This window comes from Apteryx mantelli, chromosome 19 (genome assembly GCF_036417845.1).
Source record: "Apteryx mantelli isolate bAptMan1 chromosome 19, bAptMan1.hap1, whole genome shotgun sequence".
NCBI classification, from domain to species: Eukaryota; Metazoa; Chordata; class Aves; order Apterygiformes; family Apterygidae; genus Apteryx; species Apteryx mantelli.
In genome coordinates this window covers 16,389,355-16,404,135 of record NC_089996.1, presented here as the reverse complement: position 1 = coordinate 16,404,135, position 14,781 = coordinate 16,389,355, and the positions used below count along the sequence as shown (strand labels likewise).

At 52.6% G+C, this 14,781-nt stretch overlaps 1 protein-coding gene across 2 annotated transcripts in view; it reads right to left on the bottom strand.

The window, feature by feature from the left end:
• Positions 1-14: 14 nt before the first annotated feature.
• NPLOC4 (NPL4 homolog, ubiquitin recognition factor) overlaps positions 15-14,781 on the bottom strand; it is a 32,454-nt gene continuing 17,687 nt past the window's right edge. For both annotated transcript variants that reach the window (XM_067308089.1, XM_067308090.1), the window contains 5 exons: positions 7,443-7,514; positions 5,013-5,108; positions 3,767-3,883; positions 2,613-2,715; positions 15-2,196 (listed from right to left, as the gene is read on the bottom strand). In XM_067308089.1, coding sequence (XP_067164190.1) covers positions 2,039-2,196; positions 2,613-2,715; positions 3,767-3,883; positions 5,013-5,108; positions 7,443-7,514 — 546 coding nt within the window. In that variant the 3' untranslated portion in view covers positions 15-2,038. The remainder of the gene's footprint in view (positions 2,197-2,612; positions 2,716-3,766; positions 3,884-5,012; positions 5,109-7,442; positions 7,515-14,781) is intronic.

The window sequence follows — 14,781 nt, the reverse complement described above, 5'->3', positions numbered from 1 at the left end:
GGCATCATGCTGGCTCACATTTCAGGTGCTTTTATTCAACGTTACTTGCAGACCCTCTGTCGGGGTCAGTCCAGTCCAGGCACCGCAAACCGCTGCAACCCCAGACACCAACAAACTGAGGGGAAAAGCAAACCGCAGCCACAGCCCAGGGCTCCGGGAACCGCCGGAGACGCAGGTCCTGCAAGCCCCCGCAGCAGGGACGGGGCCACCTGCCGCTCTTCCGGGGCCGGCGGGACGAAGCCTTCGGCAGCCAAGGCAGAGCCCGCGGACGCAGGCCAGGCGCTCGCGGGCAGCAGAGAGGGGCAGGGGAGGCCGTCGAGCAGGGGGGCGCCCAGGGGAGCCGGGCTCCCTACAGTGCCGCCGGCCCTGCGGCATGCGCTGAGGCAGGGTCCGTCTGTCCCACAGCCCTGTGCCAGATGCAGAGGGCAGGGTGACGGTGCCACGCTGCTGGGACAGGGCTGCGCAAGGACTCGCACCTCCGTCCTGCGAGAAGGGTGCTTGGGCACAGGACAGCACTGGAAACGGTGCCCTGGTTTAAGTAAGACCCAAACCTGCAGCGCTGGGGCAGGGATGGCGCCGGGACAGGGCAGTGGGTCAGAGAGACCCTGCAAGCACCCTGCTGCCCCTTGCCAGCGCCACCGTGCTCGTCACCCCGCAGACGGTCACGGAGGGCCCTGGTACGTGCACAGCCCGGGCCAGGCTGCCTCAGCGTGGCCAGAGCGGGTCTAACAGGGAGAGCCCAGCCCGACACCCAGCTCCGGCCCAGCCCCTGCACTGGGGCAGGATGTGCTCAGAAAAGATGCAGGCACCAGGGAGGGGGTCAGCTCCAGAGGACGGGGCCAGCCTGCATCAGGCAAGAGGACAGTGGCAGTGCCAGAGCCACCCTGGCCAGGGCCATGTGTGCACAAGTGTCTGCAGGTCCTGCTGCGGTGGCAAAGGCGCAGTGCAGAGCCTGGGCACGCAGGAGGCAAGGCAAGGCGGCTGCACGAGTTACGGTGCTCCCCCAGCACAGCCCTGCTCCAAAGGAGGGCACAGGCTGCTGCCTGAGGCGCCCAGCACCTTCCCCAGGCACTGGATCAGCGCAGCCCCAGGCAGCAGGGGCCACTATCTGCAGGGGCAGTGGCAGCACACATGGGGACAAGGACACCTGCAAGCTGTACCCCTTGCGCAGCCCCTGGGGGTGCATCCAGCCCACAGCTGAGCCTGGGCTGGGGCCACCAAGGGCCAAAGCCTCTGCAGAGTGAACCCGACTCAGCCCTGCGCGTGCCGGGTGAGCAGCGGGAACGATGCCAAGCTGAAAGCTGGCACATGCCCACTCCGTGCCTGGTGCCAAAGGGGGCCTGTCCTGCTCTGGGAGAGCTGCCAGCGCACAGGGCCCAGCCTGGCAGAGCTGCTGTCTGGCCCAACGCTGTTAAGTCATATGCTCGCCCCGCATAGGCCGTTTAGCGCAAAAGCTGTCGTTATGGCTGGGCTGAGCCTGCCCCGGCACCCAAGGCTGGCTGCAGCGAGGTGAACGCACTGAGCAGGGGGAGCAGAGCTGGGGGCCAGGGACCTGCCACGGCCTCCCCCTCCCTCTCTACCTCGGGCAAGCAAGCGTGCAGGGAGAGACGTGCCCCAGCCGGCCACGCGCACGGCCCCCTGAAGCCCCCACCGGGCCTACATGCATGGAGCAGGCAGGCCCCGTGGGAGCAGGCCAAGACGGCACTGCACTACGGGACACCGGTGGTGGCAGGGCAGAGAGCCCGGCCCTGCTTGGGGAAGGCTCGTACGGAGACTGAGGTTAAGTTGGTTTCCTGGGTGGGGGGCCAGGGCTGAGAGAAACCCAGGGCCTCGTCTCCCCCTGCGGCTGTGGGACTGTCCCCGAAAAGGAGCGTGAAGAGTAACCGGGGAGAGCTGGAGCCGCCCCCTCCCCGGCCGGCTCCGTGCCCCAGGGGTGCCTGATCGCGGGGAGCGGAGGGGAGGATGGCGAGGGGGCGAGCACCACTCCTGCTGCTCGAGGCTTTGCTCTGTATTGGAGTCTGCCCCCGTGCTGGCAGGGCTAGGTCCGGGGCAGGCTGCACATCTCGCAGTGGTCCGTGCCCGGCTGGTTCATGAAGGTGCAGTGCTGGCAAGCCCACATGGCTGCCGACACGGCGTGCGTCGAGCCGCCCATGGCACCGTACTCGTGTAGTCCTGAGATCTGGACGCCGACTGTGCCTGCAAGAGGGAGAACCCCGTCAGACCAGGGGAGGGAGAGAAGCGCTGGAGCCAGGCAGGTCCCCCGTATAAATCCAGAGCAAATTTTCTCTCCCCGAACCAGGCAGGAGCCTCTCCCTCCTCCCTGCCCTCACCCCCAAGGCTGGCACCACAGGGAAGCTCCCACAGCCCAGGTGGCAGATCTTGGTGCCCCGCAGCCCAGAATTAAAGATCCCACACTCCGCAGCCTCCCCAGACCCATTCCCCCTGCACTGCTTGGTGCTACTGCATCCCACCTGCCTGGCACAGATGCTGCCCCGAGCCCCCTCCAAGCCCTCCCTGCCCTGAGGGCAGTGCTGGGCACGTGCCGGCCCGCTCAGCCCAGCCCCTGGCCCGAAGGAAGAGGGGCTGGGTCGCAGAGAGACCCCGTTTCTTACTGCAGAGCTGCTCGATGGTGGCCCACTGCTCAGATTTCTTCCATGTCTGTGCAAGCTCCTCGTTCTTGGTCCTCACGGCCTCCAGCAACAAGCTGATGCTGTCCTGGAAGCCAGAACAAGGAAATGAGAGCTGGACGCTCCTCCTGGCGCACAGGCCGGAGCTGTGGCCCCGGCGAGTGCCTCCCTGCCCTCCCCCACCAGCCCCAGCAAGGGATTAGACAGAGCTGTCCGTCTGCACTCTCATCCCTTCCTAAATGGCCCTTTGGGCTGCACAAGTGATGTACACTGACAGGAAAAAAGATGGAGTTTAGTCCTTCTGCTCCCTCCCCTTCAGACATACCCCTAAAACCCGAATGCTTCATTCTCCCCTGCTCAGAGAAAAGCGTTTCCTAGCTAGGCTGCAGCCAAACGCTGCACTGCCCCGCGCAGGAGAGCGGGCTGGCGCGGGGTGCGAGCCTCGCTCCCAGCGGGGTGCAAAGCAGCCATCCCGGAGAGCGACGGCTCCCTGCGCCCAACCCCGTGCGCAGCCCCGGCCCGATCTCCAGCTGCCCAGGGTCAGCCCAGCTGCCCTGCACATGCTCAGTCCGCAGCGCCTTCGAAGCCTCTGGCAAACACATGGCTCTTTCTGCTGGCGTGCTGCTTAAAAACGGGAATGTCCGATGCCGCAGATGTTAACGGGGGCCTGGGCAACAGCCAAGCTCCCAGTGCCAAGCCAAGAGAGGCAGAGCTGCAAAGACAGGAAGTTGTTGGCCTCGCAGAGATTTGGGGGCTCTGATCTTGTTATCGTTACAACAGGAATTTCTGATTCCGAGATTTTTAAATGTTTCCAGCTCTCAGAGCTGTAGCCAAGTTGGCTCTATCCGGTCTGCAACCGTGCTAACAACCACCACCCACTCATTGCTCCAAGCAGCACTTTGAGAGCTTTCGGTCTAGTTGGGGACTTTAGTTTTACTTTTTCAACCTTCTACTGAAAGGTTGGCCTGGAAGAACAGGCGTTTGGCCAGTTCCATGTCCTGCGCTGCAGGAGCGGACACCCAACCTGGGGAACTGCGGGCCCGAAACGCTCTCCTCGCACACGTGAATGACACTGTGCGAGGAGCTCAGGGCCTTGTGCACAGCGACGCCGACATGGCCATCTCCTCCTGGTTACGTACCCGCAGAGGCATGACCTCATTTGTGACCAGGAAGAGGAGCAGATGGAAATCAGAAATGATGTCTAGGAAAACCGAGGAAGTGTTTTGGGACAGGTACGTGGCCAAGCTGTGGAAGTCCTACAGAGATGGAAAAGTAATAAAAAAAAGGTCACTTTTCACCCTACAGAGTGATAACATGATTTTCCTACTCAGACCCATTAGCAGACATTGTAACACTCCTGTCTCTTTTGAGCATCAGCTGCAGCGTGCAGACACTATCCTGAAATCAGATCCCAGGCTGTCAGACTGAATTGCAGCTTACTGAATTTCCAGAAAAGAGGACCTTTGGGTCCACAATCTCTCTTATCCAGCCACTTGAACAACCCCAGCACAGAGCTGATCCCAGACCCAGAACATGCTGAGCAGAGGCCACTCCGCTCAATTCACAGCCCAGTCCCTTAAGGAAAGGGGCAGATGAGGACGAAGCAGCCCCTCCTTCCCCAGCCCCTCCTGCCTCGCACCTCTCATCCTCTGCTCTCAAACCCAGGCCACCTTGAGAAGTGAGAACCAAAGTTGTTGTCAATCAGCCAACTTTCTCTCTTGGACTGTTGACAGAGCCACGATGGGCAGTGATCATTCTCCTGTGACTACTTTCGAAGAAGTTATTGACACCTTCGGCATGGCCTCTTTAGAGAAACTATATGTTGCTGCTTTAAAGCAACTTAAGCCTTCCTTCAGCTGGCAAAAATCAGTGTATGCCTCGAGCTGTCCAGCAGCTGCCTCTGCTCAATGCTATCTGGACCTCTTTCAGTTAAAGGTCTCAGGATTTTAAAAATCGGTCCAGGAAGAAAAGTCAGTGTTCTCTGAGCTGGGGTAACAGACCCTTGCTCCCATTCCCATCCAGGGGGAGAAGCAGGTCCTGTCCTGTCACTGTGAGGTTACAACCCTGCTAGATCACACACACACACGCCCAACCAGAACTGACACCTCTTTAGTGCTATCTGGGAGACACCAGCGCTGGCAAAGAGCAAGGCCTGGACCTCATCGCTGGACGGGTGGGCACTGGTGTGTCCAGCAGGCTGATCTACATGCAGATGCTGTTCAGTGCAGGAAGCGTAGCTGGCTGCTTGGCAGAGGCTGCACCAAACCGTGAAGAGGTGATTTAAGGGCACAACTGCAGCCATCCCTTCTCAGACGTTAGTAAGTGTAGGGGAAGCAGACAGACACATCTGTATTAAACATAGTTTTGGTACAAATCACTTCTTACCTGAGTTTCTCCCAGCACATCACGGTTCTCGATGGGGAATGGATTTTGAGAAATAGAAAAAGTGTAGACTGGATCCTTGGGGAAAGTTGTAGTAATCTAAAAAAAAGGAAAGGACCGTTAGAGCAAGGAGAGCAGGAGAGGCAAGTGGGATATGGGAAGCAAGGCTTCTGATAACCAAAAGCAGCCACAGCTACATGTTAGAGCTCAGCCAGGGAGTGAGCGAGGCAATTACAACACGGATCTTCTGACTGCTGTTAACATTTAAAGTGATATTCCAGTCAGCAGATCCCTTAGCTCCTGGCAGCCATTTTTAACTAAGCTGGGGGCAGATGTACTGAACTCGCTCCTTACAACAGCACAGCAAGGTGCTTTGGAGAACATCCCTGCGGGTGAAAGTCACTGGAACACAGCTCAGCCCTGTGCCAGGCAGCTGCTGTTTGGGGCATCACCCTGGGGGTAATCTTAAAATCAGAGGGTGACAGGGGAGAGTGTGGCCCCCATGCCTGACCATGGGGTACCCAGGGGACTCTGCCACTTTCTTCTGGGCTGGAAAGGGTGCCGAGCGAAACGCCTGCACACTTCATTTAACAGAGGGATGCTGGGGGAAGATGAAAGGAGCGAAAACACTGGTGAGAAATACATTACAGAACAAGAGATTCTTGGTGTCACAAAGACCTGCCTACATCCTCTCTGAAATCCTCGCTAACAAGGATGCTCAAGAGCTGCGTGCATTTGACACAACCACACTCAGCTGACACCTGCAGCAGCTCACAGGCTGATACAGGCTCTTCTCGGCATGAAAAGGACTTCACTGCCGCTTGAGCATCCAACCACAACCCCTGCTTCCTCCAGCCCAACGCACTTGCTCGTGGTGAAGTCCCTCGCCCTGTCCGAGCAGCAAACTCTCCTTCCTTCAGCAGGGCGAGCCAGACGCCTGCCCCTAATCCCTGGACGTGCTGGTGCAGGAGCCTTGCTGGGCCGCTGGGAGCCCCCAGTGCCCCTTCCTGCAGTGCAGCGCTCTCCCCGGCAGCGCCTGCCACGTGCTCCCGGCAGGATCCAGCAACTTCTTCAAATACCGAGGCAACAGCCATGGGGAGCTCTGCATGGGCTGTGCCCTTCCGGCCCCATGCGCTTCCCTCAGTCGCCCCAGACTCAGGATTATGCTAAACCTGCCTCCTCCCTGCACCCTGTGCCAAATGGGAATGAAGAGGTAATATACCGACATTTACACAAATCCCAGTTCTGGGGTTGTAGATCTTTGGTGTGGGTTACCGACTGCTGGGCCCTGTCAGAGAGGCTCTTCGTAGGCAGAAATGCAGAAATACCTGCCAGTACAGTATTAACTAAAATAGATATTTTTTTTTTTAAAGAGACAAAACAAGATGCTTCAGAAATGCAGCTTTCTATCGTTCCAGACTCCTCCTAAATGCATGCTTTGTCAATCTGTTTTCTTCTTAATTACACCCCAGGTAGTCCGGAAACAGATGCCTTTACTACTTGAGTAATAAATATGTTTCAACGCTGCCGATGGGAATGGGGCGTCTGAAGGCCCCACACAATGGGCCCATTGTTCTGAACACAGTATTTCTCCGTGTGAATCACATGTCAAGGCCTTCGGTCCGAATGCCGCTCTGATAAGCGATACATGCACCAGATAGCAAACGGGCAAGAAGGAAGAGCAAGTGGAAGTCTCCAGCCTGCCAGCTTCCCTGTGCCTGAAGGTCAGTTTGCCTGTGCCAGGGGCAGCTGGACCAGACCAGTTGCTCTGAGGGGATTTAATCGTTACTGGCACCATCTTCAACTCCAGCACTATCATCTGTCATCCAAATTATTTGCTTTCCTGCCTTCCACACCATAACAGTTTCCATTCAAGCCGAAGGGCAGAGCTATGCCCCAGTGCCTGGCAATGTTTGCCGACGGGCAGGTAGTGGCCCTGCTCCAGCCAAGCTCTGTGCCGTTGCTCGTACTCCCTCTCCCAAGAGCAGGCATTTTTGTAGCACCAACGTGGTCTGCTGAGTCACTACGAGGAGCCGGATTCTTAATTGCTGCTAACAGACAGACAACTGGAGTTTTCTAATTAGCTCCCCGTGAGGTAGTGCCCAGCACACATATCCTTGGGGCTGGCTGCTTCCTCTGTTTTATGGCTACATGCCATTTCATAACAGTGATAAGACAAACCAGGCAGTGACTCCCAAGGAAGTAAATGCATTCTCTGGCACCACAACACGCTGTTCCCAAAGAGCACTGCAATTACCCACAGTGTACCATCTCCCGCACCTCTGTGCTAGAAATGCCTGGCAGCAGAGGAGAAAGAGGATAGAAAGAAATCTGATCTATGAAGCAAACTCCAATGTAAATGTCAGAGGTGGGTCAAGAACTTAACTCTGCCCTGACCATCTCCCGTTCCCAACAAGTGCAACAAATACTTACATCTATGATTAGGTACTCAACGGGGAGCGGGCGAGCCAGCTGTGTGATCTCATTGCCAAACTTGTCTATGTCCTGAAAGAAGAAGAGTTTCTTATTATTCCTCAGTGCGGAAGTGGTGTGAAGCCTAAGGGATACGGCACCTGAGACACCCACACAGAAGCTTGGGAATTCTCAACTTTGGCAGATCACTGAAGGTGCGGAAAAGAATCTGTTCACATGAGGCTGCTTTATTGGTACTGGGGCTGACACAGAGCCGCCCGATTCCCTGCAGTTCATAGGGGTTAGAGATCTCCCTAACTTCCTAAATCAGGCCCTCTGTTTCTTTGTGAGCCAAGAGAGTGTTTTATCACGAATGTGGCACCTTTGTCTTGTTTGCCTCAGTCGTCACCACCAGAGAGATGGATGGCATTATCTGAAAAGTGTAGATGCTGTTTAAAAAGCAGTGTTGTCTTAAAAAAGAAGGGACAACTCCACATCTGCTTTCCCAACCAAGGCAAACCTGACTCTGCAAAACTGACTATGAGCGTCTAATCTGACTGCTCGCTTCTGCTCAGGAATTGGAAGTCCAGGCACTTTCTTATACGCAGACCTGAGAAGCTAGCACATCACACGGCATAAACTTGTTTTGCTTTGCCAGACGAATTGAACGTTAAGTTTAATTATGGAGAAAAATGGCCAGCATATGTTCATTAATCATAAAATGACAATTAGACTTGATTTATGTCAAACATGCCGAATTCAAACACAGCTTCAGAAATAAATTCATAAGAACTGACACTTTTCATTAAAGATTCTGTACAAGGGGATTGTATTTTCTACCTAAATCATCACTTAACATGTTATAAATCATTCATTGAGCCACATATAAATTATACGCCCATAATTTCCAATCAGAGACCCTACATAAAAGTTTACATTTACTGAGTTTTCAGAAGTCCCAGTGGCTGGAGGCAGGCCCAGGGCTGCTGCACACCAGCAGAGCCGTCACCCTGACACCTCAGTGGCTTTCGGGGAGCTCTGCGAGAGGCTGTGAACTCTGCTCTTCCAGCCCCTTTCCAGCAGTTCTCCTCCAGGGTTTTGAGCAGCATTCCTAGCGCTGAGCCAGCAAGCAACACACTTCAGGATAAACTGCCCATGGCTGACATCCTCCTTTCACAAGCTATATTTTCTCCGAGTACGCCACTCCTCCGCTATCAGCGTTTCTCAGTTACACTAGTATTTACACAGCACAAATATGCAGCGCGGCAGCCAGCACCCCGCTCTCACGCTCTGCTCTCCCAGCAGACCCGGACGGACATTGCCCAAGCAGGCTCTGGCTTGCTCCTCCGCTCGAGGCAGGAGCCGCCAACAGCCCCTGCCACGAGCCCCCTCCCCACCTCCACCCCAAGCACCCTCTGTCCCTAGAAATAGTTCCCTTTGTAAAAAATCTACCTTCCAGTCTTTGAAGCTGCTTTTAAAAGCAATTCTGATAAGGATCTTTTCTCCTTGAACATGACAGGTTGTTGGCCCTGTGGTTATTTTAGCAACAAGCTGGTGGCTTGTGGCCTTAGATCTCTATAGCTCTGACAGGAGCAGTAGGAGACATGGAGCCTTTTCAGAGAGATCACAGGGCCTGAAAGCTAACCTGTTTCGAGATCTCAGTGATACCGTAAGAGTCAGGAATCAAATCCAATCAAACCAAATCAGCTTCCCAAACACAATCCTGCCCCTGCAAGAAAGAACCTGCAACAACTCACACATAATTAGCCCATCTGGAATTCATTTTCAAATCTAATTAAGTTCTAATATGCAGAAACATTTTTCCAGCACCTGTTCGCTTTAATCTCCGCCTCTGGGGATTTCCATGTTAAATGCCTTCTTTTTAATATCATGCTACTGAGGCCTTCAAGATATGCACTATACTGTTATTACCAAACTGGAACCTCACTTCCCCCAAGTCAGAGGACATGTCCAAACCCTCTCGCCTCCCCCAGAATGAAAAGGCCCCTACCTCCACGCCAGCACTCTTCTCCAGCCCCCACGCACCATTTTATTAGGCAATTACATTTTAAAGGCCTTAACAAACGTCAAGCTGGGAGAATTGCTAGGAGAAAGACATCTTCATTCTGAGTTTGGCAGTCACCAGGGCCCCAGCAGCGCCTCTCTGCACATGGTACATTATTATTGCTGCTTTGGAGCCTGAGACCCCCAAAGCCATGAACACCACTTGCTCCGCTTAGCGGCGACAGCTCCAAATGGAGGACTGCAAGGGGTTAACGGAGGCTCAACTATTTGGCGCCTGGACAAAAATCAAGCAAGAGAGCCTGGAGGATCTGGACAATGAATCATCCTGAAGACTGGAGCAAACTGGAGATTGCATCAGGTGCTGTGATTAGAGTCTTTCAAACCACTGTTTGGAGGCAGAAGCCGCAAACACATGAGGTCAAGAAGGGAAAGTGACGGCCGCATCTGCATGCAGAGGGCTGGCCACATAACACCTTCCTGCGGCACTGCAGGCCTCCAGCAGCAAGAAACGGCTCCAGGGTGGCTTCAAGTTTTCTCACACTAAGGTCCCAGGAGCAGCCGTGCAAGGAATCCGAGCAGCATTCAGCCAGGAGGGAGGCTCTGACTCCGTGGTGACTTGGCATCCCAAGGCTGGACAGCCATTAGTGTCTGATACCGTTAGTCTTCCTCATGGGTTCACTCTGCTGATGGCATTACTGAGCTGAGAAGACGCCTGTTTTTTCGTTTGTTACTGAATCCCAGCGCTGCATTTCCCTCCGCTGACTTCAGAAGAGCTTTACTGGGCAGTACTGCCCCCTTTCACAGATAGGGCAGCTGACATGCAGAAATGAAGCGACTTTCCTAAGAGCAAGCAATAGGTCAGTGAGAGTTGAAACCCATCTCAGGAGACTCCTCATTAGCTAATCAAGCATCCTCTTCCCGGAGCAGCTGGGACATTTGAAGCTAAGAAGGCTTTTCCAGTCAAACATGAGCCATTGGTAGGAGGCCAGGCAGGGGAAGTCCTTTATTGCTAGTGAAAACTCCCTGCAGAAGTCTCCGTGCAGCTTGGTTATGATGTTTTCCCCAGGAAGACGATTTCAAAGCGAATGGGAGGAAGCAACGCATGCCACACTCGGAACAGCCTGGGCTCCGAGAAGCTGTGGGTCTGCAGTCCTGTTCGGCTCTAACAAAAGCAGTACGCTGCCATCAGCTCTCTCCCAGGGCCAGATGGGATTGCATTTAGCAGATGACAAGCTGAGGCCCAGACACCGTATCAGCTGTTGTAAATGCAAAAAGCACATGCAGGACTCTCCAAGGGGCAAAGGGCCCTTTCATAACACTGGGGCCATTGAGAAAGGCTTTTGTCTTGCACCATCCCAAAGAAACTTTGTGGGATATTAAGGCAGCTGTAAAATGGAACTCATTGCAAAGATGACGGCTCCATATTCATGCTAAGCTGAAGTAAGTATCTGTCATTAAGAGACAAAGCTGTTCCTAAAAAACCTACTAAAATCCAATTATTCAAATGTTTCAAAGGGTCTGTAAAGCACAGCAATATCTTTCCTCCATTCAGTGGGAGGTTGAGACATCCAAGAAGTTAACTCTGGAGCAGAGCTCTGCAGGGTCACACCCAACTCCCAGAGCGCTGCGCAGCCGGGGCTGTGAGGAGGTTACGGACTTGCAGACTGGCTGAAGGGAGCTTGGAATACAGAGCACGCAGGGAGCGCACCACCAGGCACGCAGGCACAGCGCGCAGACAGCCTAAAGGGAAGGGATCGGACCTGACCGAGGCACTGAGCATCAGCATTTGCTAGGGATTTCAAATCTGAATAATCAAGCCCACAGCTTGCAAGCTACATTCTTAGTGAAATCAAAATCAATACGCTTATTTTCTAGAATCAGATGGACAAAGGAGGACACTGCTCAAGGGCAGAAGATAAGGAACATAAAATGCCCACGTGTAATACTCAGCTAGTTTCTCCCTTACCCAGCTGAGAAACAAATTAAAGTGGCCACAACTTCGTTGTCTCCACTTACAAGCAGAGCAGTTACCCCAATTTGTGTGTCTGCATCTTGACAAGGGTGACTCCATGAAATTCCTTGAACTGAACTTGCCAAGAAGGATGTGCTGGTTGTGCAACATTCAAATGGGAAACAGCACTGCACTGTGACACTTCACAGCCAGACCAGGAGGCGAAGGGGGATGTTTTCTTCCTTCTGGCTATTCTTACCTGGAGACACATCTCGGAGTGAAGCAACTTGTATTCATGGTCCCCAAAGCCCTTGATTTTCACGCTTGAACAGAACTCAAGCCTTCACAAGCCAGGATAGCAACAGCCACATGTAGAAAGCACCATACTGCCAATTCCATTGGGGTGGTTCCTCTGAGCAGCAGGGCTAGTGGCCAATGTAAAGAGAACGGTAAAGACATACAGAAATCACAAGGCTAGAGGCTCAGGAAAAACGCCTTGCCTTCTGAGACAGGACAAAATCGGTGCCATCAAAACTGGTTTTGCCAGTTCCATGAAAGAAAGGCCCATCTACGCTAACACACCATTCAGATGAGTCACGTTCACGCAGGAACCTTTTCAGCAACAGCTGCAGCTCAGGGGACATGGTAGCCCCTGCTCCCACTCCACAAACCTGCTGTGGCGCAAAGCGTGCACGAATGGCTCGCTGACCAAAGACAGCTGCTCTTTTCTCTCCAGGCACCTCTTTGCCTCTGCACTGAAGTCCTCGGAGCTGCAGCTCGCCTGCCTGCAACGTGGGTCCTCGCACCCCTTCTGTTCCTGCAGCGTTACCGACTCAGACGCATTTCTTAACAGTCCCTTTGGGAATGACCACGCCTGCCAAGAGCAGAGCTGGAAGATATCTTCTTCCAACCACATGACTGAAGCGCAGTTGTTGCCTTACACTTCACCACAAATACATGCAGCACTTTTCCTACTGGCAGAAGTTTAAGGTGCATCTACTGCATTACCCTGCTGTAGATAGATACAAGAGTTCAATAGATTTTTGGGTTTTTTTTTTTTTTGCATTGGGATGCAAAGTGGTTCTATAAATACGTCCATACTATACAAACACAAGCTTTTTGGTTCTCATCCAATCACAATAAATTTACATAGCTCCTTTCATCCTAAAGTGCTCTTCAAATGAATACTTGCACACTACACAAATATATATATTTCTATATACATATATATGGATTTTTCTCCCTACCACTGAAATAGCTTCTCACTCTGAGACACAATGCAGCAACTACTCAAAAGTGCAGCTTTCTGCCCAAAGCTGGGGGGAGGCAGCAGAGAGGACAACCCCTGTATCAAAGGCTGGAGAAAAAGCTGCTCAGCTCTTGCAGAGCTTCAAAAGAGAAAGGGGTAGAAGGGCACTGCACTACTAACCAGCCGTCCTCTACTGTGAAGCCAAACACAGACACAACTCCTGTTCCTAAAACTACATTTAACTAGTGCTTTGACACCATTGTTGTCACCAACCCAGTAACTATGAGGTAGTGTCTCTGACCTCAAGCCTTGCACATTTAATGAGACCCTAAAGGTTTTTAAAGCCAGGAGTGACTAAGCTTTCCATCGATTTAAGAACATTCCAAAAAAATATTAAGAGATCCTACAGCCAAACACGTTTAAGTCTGAAGGACAATTACACTCGCCAGAGCAATCCTCAAGCCTTCCTTGAGCACATCATGAAAAGGCAATTATGGATAGAAGTTATAAAACATATGAAATAAGCTGCAGCCCGACCCAGTGAATCAGTGTTCATGGAAATTTCCACACAAGACTGGAGTCATCGGTTCACATTTTGTTTATCTCCCTGCTTCACATTACAAATCAGAGTGAAGACCTTATGGGAACACCCACTGCCTTCCTGCTACTCCAAACACCCGGGGTGGCCCACATGTGGAACACAGACCTACAGGACCTCCTGCAAGGTTGCATCCCGACTGTGGCACAGCACGGGCTCCTTTGGAGCAGGACCACAGCACGCCAGGAGATGACGTCATCTTCATATTCAGCGCCAACCGTTGCACAATTGAGCTCCACTGTATCTAAAGCGGACCTGGCTTATGATCCTAACAGCAAGCTGTCCGCATGCTATGGGAAAAGGCCAGGATTTCATCCAGCTTTTATACACGAGATTCCTCTCAAGCACTAAATTTAGCCAAAAGGTACTCCTCATTTTCAGGTGGCATCAAGACAAGCCAACAGTTCAGCATTAAGGGCGGGAGTGAGAAGGTGGAGTCTCATGGGCTAATTCACCCAGACCAGCATTTCCTCATCTCAAGATCAGGGCATACAAGACTATTCTGACAAGCTGCTTTTCTGTTGATGGTGTACAAAATGCTCGTTTCAACTGCACTGAATGATGGTAGCTTTGCTTATCCTATATTCTTTAATGGACAGCCTTCATACAGACAGCAGGAGCGCTGCAGGCAGAGCAGGCTGCGAATATCAGACACAGACAAGAATGAGATAACTAACTTGGGTGATGGATGGCTAATCAGTATGCAAGCAGTGCCATTAATTAAATTCCTCTGTCCTTGCTCATGGAGCACCAACACACACAAGTTTGAAAATCAGTGCTATTAGCCTCTGCAGAGATCCTGTCCCCACATTTCTAACTTGGTGCTGCAGATGTAGGAGGTCTGAAGATCTCCAGAAACAACTGTCAAGTGAATAATGACAGTCCATTCATCACTAACAAACTGTATTTAAAACCACAGCAGACCAGCCAGCAACAGCACTCTTGCATGAAACTTCAAGTAGGAATATTTTGGATCCATGAGGGTGCACTTCTCTGGGTGCAGGCATCCCCCACTGCTCCTCGGGACCACTTTTTGGAGTTTACTGTCTGACCCAAGAACAGGATCTGGGAGCAGGTAGTAACTGCAGTACTAGGGAGAAGAGCCGGGAATGCATAGGAATTGTCCTGCCATTGTTCTGCAGCTGCGAAAGCCTTCACACTCTCCTTTTGTTGCAGAAGAAAAACCATACACGGGGCTGTCTCTCCTCTTGCTGCCTGAACCGCACCATCTTTCATTGCATCTGCTGTTGTGCTCATGCTACTCCTGTGCCTGTGCGTTATACACCAGAGAATCCCTAGCGTCACATAAGGAACCTGACTGCACCATTTGTGCTAGCACAGATCACACATGAGTATGACTGAGCAGTGAAGGAAGCAGATATTTAGCTCAGGACTAAAATCAGAGAAACACAGCAAATACTGCCAATAAATATGGAAGAGGATGTGAATTCAGAGCGCTTGCTATAGGTTCTTGGTAGATCGCTGCAGACCTCATTTAGAAGCTGGATAGCCAATGGCTACTGCTGTACTGGAAACT